General features: G+C 42.6%; 1 protein-coding gene across 3 annotated transcripts in view; it reads right to left on the minus strand.

The window, feature by feature from the left end:
• KIF19 (kinesin family member 19) overlaps nt 1-7,410 on the minus strand; it is a 106,074-nt gene extending 98,664 nt beyond the window's left edge. For 2 of the 3 annotated variants that reach the window (XM_083148735.1, XM_083148734.1), the window contains exons 1-2: nt 7,062-7,410; nt 4,367-4,447 (exon numbers count right to left, since the gene is read on the minus strand). In XM_083148735.1, coding sequence (XP_083004861.1) covers nt 4,367-4,447; nt 7,062-7,100 — 120 coding nt within the window. In that variant the 5' untranslated portion in view covers nt 7,101-7,410. Of the gene's footprint in view, nt 1-4,366; nt 4,448-7,061 lie in introns of those variants that run through there. The other variant, XM_083148736.1, reaches the window with a different exon arrangement.
• Between the last annotated feature and the right edge of the window lie 1,276 nt (nt 7,411-8,686).

The following is an 8,686-nucleotide window of genomic DNA, read 5'->3' on the forward strand; positions in this document are numbered from 1 at the left end:
TCAACCTAGACCCATGTTGACCGAGACCGAGGTCGACCTAACGCTTGCTGTAGACCCAACGATCCCAACCCGAATCTTATATACCTTGATAAATATGCCCCTCCACATTATGTTCCCTTATAAAATGTAGCAAAAAAGGGCACAGCTGTACTGCACAAACCTTTGTATAAAAAGAAATACAGAAATAATGTAGCAGATGAGGTTCAATGGGCTGTGAGGAATGCAAGTATACATTGTACAGGTACAGTTAGTATAGACTAGAGCACGAGAGCTGTATCTGTTCTCTCAGCATGAGGGAGGAGGAGTCGGGGTGACACCTGCTGCAGGTGCTGCACATACTGTCCTTCCCCTATCTTACCATCTTGTTATTCTTCTGCCAATGCATGCTATCCTCTGCCGGCTCCTGTCTGTCCAGGTGGCTGCTATGGTAACACTGTTCTCTAAAGAAAAGTGGGTAGTGGATGCATCATAAACAGCATGTTATCAGCCACCATCTGTGCTTCTCTGTCCTAATGTGTGTCCTTATGTAATAGACCTGCTGTATGTCATTCAGGCAGCCAAGCCGTCCGCCTGAGAGACTACAGGGGAAAGGTTTGGTAGGTATCTTTACCTTTTTTTTTTTTTTTCAATTTTTTAATAGTTCTACTTTCTCCACTTTAGGTTTTTTTTTTCATAAAAAAAAAAAAAAACGCCTAAACCAGTGATTCCCAAACGTGATCCTCAAGGCACTCCAAATGTCTAGGTTTTAGAGATGTTCCTGCTTGTGCACAGATGGCATTATCAGACTGACTGAGATATTTATTTAGTCAAGTATGGAGACCATGTTTGGGAACCACTGGACTGTACTACTTTTCATTGTACAGTTTGGTTTACGTCATCTGTCCGCCCCGAATAGGCACCCTATTTTTGGGCATGCCCCGTCTGTCCCGAATTCAGTTGATGGTGTGGGCGTGCGCATGTGCATAGTCTCCCGACCATATTTTTTTCCTAAACCACATGTCATCTACCCCAACTAACTTCACCATATCTTGCTTTCCAGACACACTTTGGGGGTTATTCTGATTCACTCGGAAAGGCACAATCACTCTCTAATGGACAAAACCATGGGCACTGCAGGTGGGGCTGATGTAACATGTGCAGAGAGAGATTTGGGTGTTTCTGTGCAGGGTAATTACTGGCTGCTTGATTTTTACACTGCAATATAGATATCAGTTTGAAGTACAAAGCCCCACCAAATCTAACTCTCTCTACACGTTACATCAGCCCCACCTGCAGTGCATATTGTTTTGTCCATTAGAGAGTTATTGTACCTTTCTGAGTGAATCAGAATAACCCCCTTTATGTAGTAGCCAAACCCTTTTTTGGGCCCACGGAGTCAGGATTGGGCGTCGTAGTGGTCATAAACCTAATCTAGATCCAATCAAGCACCTCGCATTGGGTCCTTCCAAATCGGTCAGTGTCCAAATGCATACCGGACCCATGCCCATGGTGTGCCCGGCATACATCTCACCAATTTTTTTTCTTAAACCCCATCCTCAATCCCCTCTATGTTATGCAACTTTGCCATATTTTTCTTCCTATCCCAGTTTGTGCATTGACCAGACCCCTTTTTTGGGCCCCTGGTACCCCCCAGGTGTCGGGATTGGGGATCTTAGTGGCCGTGAACCTAATTTTGACCCAATCAAGCTAACCTCAATCTGGTTTCATCAAAAGCGGTGTCCTAATGCGTGACCAGCATACACCTCGCTGTGGTCGGCTCCAATTTTTTTTTTCTTATGTTATGCAACTTTTCCATGTCTTACTTTCCTGACCCACTTTGTGTAGTGGCTGTACTCCGTTTTGGGCCCCCAGTGGGCTCAAAAAGGTCTTAGTGGCCGTGAACCTAATCTTGGCCCAATCAAGTCACCTCGCATTGGTTTAATCAAAATCAGTCCAACAGTGTCCGAATCATACCAGACAGACAAATAATAGATGACAAATATGTAAAGAGATTCTGCATAAAAGTCTTTAAGCTTCATTTAGCTATTTGTAATACTTCAATTAGTCTAAACAAGTATGAGAAAGCAAATGTTTCTGCAAAGTGTAAGACTTGAGAAATAGGTCCCATATAGTCATGTGTAGCCTCAGATTAATGGGGGAGTGAAAAGCTCCCTTATGCCATTACCACAAACATGTTGAGTGTATTTGTAGGCCTGGAAAAGCAGAACAGCCTGACTCCAGGCAAATGGCTCAATGCGGTGGCAAGTACTTAGTTACATAGTAGTTAAGGCTGAATAAAGACTTGCGTCCATCAAGTTCAACCTTCATTATTAAATTGCACAATCTATTTGCTTGATTCCTTATAGAATTGAAATCTGATTTAATTATATACAGATTTTAATTGTTATTTGTTCTCCTGGATGTTTTTGCTCAATAGATGATTGTCCAACCTTATTTTAAAAGAATTTATTGTCTCTGCCGACACCACTTCTCCAGGAAGAGAGTTCCACCATTTTACTGCCCTGATCATAATAAAAGTTATTTCTTTTAAGGGTAAGAAATCTCTCGTCTAGCCTAAACTCATACCCACATGTCCTAAAGTCCTTCCTCAAAGCAAAGAGGGCGCCTGACAGTTCATTATATTGGCCCTGATATATTTATACATATTAAGCATGTAAACGTCTCATTTCCAGTGTAAACAATCCTAAATTGTCCAATCTGTCTTCATAATTAAATTTTTCCAACCCTTACATTCAATTCAACAATGCCAATTCAATTGTGCGGCCAAATCCGACTGTTGGATTTAAACCAAATCCGACTGAAGCAGCAGCAGCGGGAGGACGGCGCAGGGGTGAGCAGCAGCAGCACTGCTGTTGCTGCTGCTCACCCAGCGCCGTCCTCCCGATGGTGCTGCTGCTGCTGCTCGCCCAGTCTAGGCGCCGGGATCGGGTGAGCAGCAGCAGCTGGAGCACAGTGCAGGGTGAGCAGCAGTAACATCACTGCTGCTGCTGCTCCTTGTCCTCTGCGCCTCATCTCCTCAAACCGGTTGAATTTGACCCTATTTCTGACAAAAGTATTTTGATTGGTGGCTATTCAAAACAATTGAATAAGTCGATTCATGGATTCAACTAAAAAAAAAAAAAAAAAAGTCGGAAACTGAAATTTTTTTTTAAAAAACTGCAGTTTACGACTCTAATTGAATAGACCTCATTGTTGCAAAACTACTTCTGACCAAAAAATAAATGTAATATATAGCAGCTGTGTGCCATGTATGCAAGCTTTAATGCAGAATGCAGAGGAATCTAATAGCTTTTCATCTGTATAAACACAAAGGTGAAGTATAAAACCAGCAATAAAACATAACCTGCATAGATTTACTATAATGTATAAACTCCATTGCACAATGAGTAGTAGAACTTTCGGTACTCTTTACCTAGCACGGCGCCCATCGTGGGGATCGCGGGCATCGCGGTCAGTACATTAACGGCCGCGACGCGATGCCCGCGATCCCCACGATTTCCCATAGGGTTCAATGTTAAATTTAGTGCTGGCCGCGATTTTACATTCAATGCTTCAATGGCCGCGATTTGGCCATAGGAATTAATGTTAAATGGGCCACAGAGCCCAAATAGGCACAATTAACACTTAAATGTCCCCCCAAATTTGTAATGCCACCCCACGATCCACGGCAACCCGAAGCGTGGCGAGCGCAGCGAGCCCGCGAGGGGCGGCGGTACGCGTCCTCCGACCTTTTCATACCCCCACTATCCACGTCGGCGTGGAGTTGAGAATAGAATAGTGTGGCGAGCGCAGCGAGCCACCGAGCCCGAAGCGTGGCGAGCGGACGCGGATACCTGTGAAGCCCGCGTAGGGCCACGTTTACCTGTGAAGGTATCCGCGTCCGCTCGCCACGCTTCGGGCTCGGTGGCTCGCTGCGCTCGCCACACTATTCTATTCTCAACTCCACGCCGACGTGGATAGTGGGGGTATGAAAAGGTCGGAGGACGCGTACCGCCGCCCCTCGCGGGCTCGCTGCGCTCGCCACGCTTCGGGTTGGCGTGGATCGTGGGGTGGCGTTACAAATTTGGGGGGACATTTAAGTGTTAATTGTGCCTATTTGGGCTCTGTGGCCCATTTAACATTGATTCCTATGGCCAAATCGCGGCCATTGAAGCATTGAATGTAAAATCGCGGGCAGCACTAAATTTAACATTGAACCCTATGGGAAATCGTGGGGATCGCGGGCATCGCGTCGCGGCCGTTAATGTACTGACCGCGATGCCCGCGATCCCCACGATTTCTTTACCCACGACGCCCGCGATGGAGATCGTGGGCGCCGTGCTAGGTAAAGAGTACCGAACTTTCTTTTTGTTCAAATGGACCATACCTGTTCATCCACCTTGTGTGCAATGATGGTGGCTCCTTCAACTAGCTCGGTCTCATTAATTGGCCGGATGCGCAAAGCAACCTGTCCAGATAAAAGAGAGATGTTAGGAGGGAGCATATTAAATTTGCCAAGGGTCAAATCATATTTTACTTATCATTCATATGGGTCAATTCAATTAGGTGTGTGTTTCCTTGTGCGCGCTGCGAGTTGCAATTTTCACAGAAAATTCACAATGCAAATTTACTGTGCAATCGAATTATAAACTGGCAATGAAGCAGTCACAGTAAACTGTCGCTACCCCCTGAGGGTGAGATATGAGGAGGGGGAATGTTTAGGTGCCCATACACTAGTAAGATTTATCTTCAGATCTGGCTGGTTGGAACAAAAACATGGTTATGGATGAGTGACAGTTTGTCAGTTTTCCAGCATTTCCAAGCAAATGGTCAACTGTCATTTGCTCTCATCCATAACCATGTTTTTGTTCCAACCAGCCAGATCAGAAGATAAATCTGCATGTGTATGGCCACCTTTAGTTTTAAGGTTAAACTGTCCAGACCAGACTTGCTTTAGAACTCCTTGGACATCTTCCCTAATGACTAGGTTTTCAATTAGCTTAATTGGGCTAATAATCACATGCCATTTTGGGGTTAACAAATAAATGACCTAAAATTATCCCAAAATCAACTTTTTCAATACATTATACACCAAACATTTAATGACAGTAGTTATTTTAGCCAAAAAATAATTGCTTCGTATCTTTCCTTTTTTTTTTTTTTTGGTAAATCGCCATAAATCACCCCCAAATCACCTTTAAATATTTTTTTTTTGCAGTTTTCATTTAATTTCTTATTTAATAAAATTCAGAAGTTTTTCTTTTTCTCTTTTAATTTTTAATTTTAAGAAACGCTTCAAATACCGGGTCTAAGCAGGTATATCTCTCTCTGAGTCCTACAGATATAAGGGCACCTACTAATTATGGGGTCTAGGTATTAAAGCTGGGCATACACTATACAATTATCTGGCAGACCTTCTTCCAAGTATGGCTAGTTTAGCTAAAAACAACTAAAAATAAATATAGTAACAAATGACAATGGACCACTTGCTCTGGAAGATGGACAAACCTCCTGTTCAGACTATTTGGTTAAATCACGAATTCTTCTACACTTATTGTACTCGGGATTCCTCTGACGGTTCAGACACATATTGGTGGTTTCATTTGCTTTCTGACTAATTTGTCCACAGTGTTTATTTGTATGTGTCTGTGGTTGATACAACAGATTTTAAGCTCCAAAGGAAAGGGAACAATAGTCCAAAATAAAGTTTGGAAAAGGTACACAATCAGTAAAGCATGGTAATAATAGTATGATGATACATTGGGTGAGGATAATGTATACGCGGAAGGAGCTCAAACACCCTTCAAGTTTTCTCTTTAATGATTTCACGTTCCGCAGTATAACCTGGTACAGTACAGCACACACACAATCAATATGTGCAATCTGATAATGTCTTTTGAATCCCAGCCTAGCCCAACTTAAGTGAGTGTTACCTCTTTGCGGACAATATGATATTAGTCTTATTGTATAAAGGTCACTTCATAGATTGAACTCTACCATTAGGTCGTTCTCGCACTACACTGTTTACACAGCATTGTTAGCAGCTCTCTGTATCTGCTCAGCTGAAGTTTGATTTGGACACTGTTATGTCACAGTAATTATGTCATTATTGGTCCATTGTAATCCTTTGCTTGAGACCCCCAGCAGGGGATTAACGTGTAATCATCACACAATTACTGTGCAGTGCAGTGTGAACAGAACTATGCTGAGACATGTCACAGAAACACCGCTCAGCCTGTCAGACACTTCACATTACACACGCCAACAGGAAGAATAATACTGACAACAAAGTATTAGCGCGCACAGCCCCTGCTACATCACAATTAGCTGGATTCAAAGTGTGACATGCTGCGGACATTCACTGAATTACCAGGGGTGTCATCAATGAAAAATATAGAAATGAATAATAATAATTAATAATATATATATATATATGTATACACACACACACACACACACACACACACACACACACACACATATGTATACATCTTGACACACATTTGAATTGCTTTAAATAAAATACAATACAACACCTGTGTGAGGTGTGTGTGTATGTGTCTGGTATTTATGTATGAGTATGTGTGTGTGTGTGTGTGTGTGTGTGTGTGTGTATGTATGTATGTATGTATGTATGTATGTATGTATGTATGTATGTATGTATGTGTGTGTATAATATATATATATATATATATATATATATATATATATATATATATACACACACACACACACACACACATACATACATACATACACACGCATGCATGCATACACACATACACGTTAGTTTTAAGTCCATCTGATGGAACTGTCTAGTGACTGCCAGCACACATAACACCTGAATTCCCCCATAGAGGTGAGGGGCAGTGTTAGTCTTTTATTATATGGGGTGTTAAACACAAATAGACAGAAAGAGAGACAGACAGATAGAGACCTGTCTCTAGTATATCGGTGGGAAGACAGACAGTGACACATATATATATATATATTTATTTATTATATATATATATATATATATATATATATATATATATATATATATATATATATATATAAGGTGAGGACATGGGGGGACTTACCGTGAGCTGCTGGTCTTTTGACTCTCCTCCGTCCTTCATAGCTGGATGCTGCAGCACAGTGGGGGAAGCAACGCTGGTTTATCCGTACATGTCGCACCACCACAGGGGTCTGCAGTCAGAGGGCTGCTCAGCCGGATCTACCAGAACACTGAAGCTGCCAGTCCTATGGGACACATATTTGCCAGGGAAGCAGAGGCACGGAGAGGCAGGTGGGACAGGCAGGTGTGTTCCAGTCATGTGTGTGTCAGGCTGCTGGGAAGCGCAGGGAGGAGAGCGATGTCAGGGACAGACTCGCGCAGCTCCGTCTCCTTTATCTCTGCTCTCTCATGGATTCCCTGGAGATTTGGAAACCCAACACAACAAACCAACCCCAGCTGTCACTGCAGGTCTCACTCGCGCCCTCTTGTGGGCTTTCTGTATAATAAACTGTCATAGTAAAATAAATAAAAATACTAAAAGAAAATATTGAGAGAACCAAATATACAGGACAATTGGAGGATGGTACTATGTATATGATTAAAAGCAGAGCCGAATTTCCCATTAGGCACGTGAGGCACGTGCCTAGGGGCAGCACATGTTTGGGGGTGGCACTTGGATGCCTCTGATAGTACTGTCAGCCCAAAATATCCACTGTACTGTACTATATTCCATCTTAAATAGTGTAAATGGATAGGACAAGCAGATACAGTACTGCCCCTGTAACCTGTCCTACTTAGTAAATATGGCTTATAAGTAATCTATAAAAATAATACAATTGGGCGGCGGGGGGTGGGGGGGGGGTGTAAACATTATTGTTGTGCCTAGGGGCGCCCTCATCCCTAAATCCGCCCCTGATTAAAAGGTGTATTAAATGAATGGGTTGTCTGATAATACGAATAGTGTGAGATTATTTACTATTTAATCGTCCTTAATATTACTCTCTTTTATTTAAAAAGCATCACAAGTTTACTGTAATCTCTGTCACATTTAGATGACTAGTTTGTGTGTTTTTGTTTCACTTTTTTCTTGTTGTAAAAATGTATTTACTCTATTTATATGTAAAGGGTGCAAGGAGCAGGCAACGGCACCCAATCTTGCGTCCCATAGATATGTTTGTTTGTGTGTGTGCGTGCGTGCGTGCGTGTGTGTGTGACTTGACGGTTTAGGGTATGGTACCCTTCTTTCTCAGCAGGAGTGCAAGGAAATTTCTTCTCAAAATTGGTAAAACCATGCTGCACTGCAGGTGGGGAAGATGTAACAGGTGCAGAGAGAGTTAGAATTGGGTGGGGTGTGTTCAAACTAAAATCTAATACCCCTATCAGACATACGTGAAAATCCAGGTTTTTTTTTCACATGAATGTGCATCAACCTGTGACTAGGGTATGTCTGAAAGGGTACTCCCAGGATTTCACTCCCGGATCCAAAGCACCTGCAATGGACCGGGGTCACTTAAATCCCGGGATCAAACCCGGGAGTGAAATCCCAGGTAGTATGTTTAAAATGGGTATAAAGCAGCCGGTATTTACCCTGCACAGAAACAAAATAACTCACCCAAATCTAGCTCTCTCTGCACATTACATCTCCACCCCCCTCCTCCTTGCAGTGCACATGGTTTGGCCTATTTTGAGAACACATATTTCGAGTCC

Source organism: Crinia signifera, chromosome 6 (assembly GCF_055691185.1).
Source record: "Crinia signifera chromosome 6, ASM5569118v1, whole genome shotgun sequence".
Classification (NCBI taxonomy): Eukaryota; Metazoa; Chordata; class Amphibia; order Anura; family Myobatrachidae; genus Crinia; species Crinia signifera.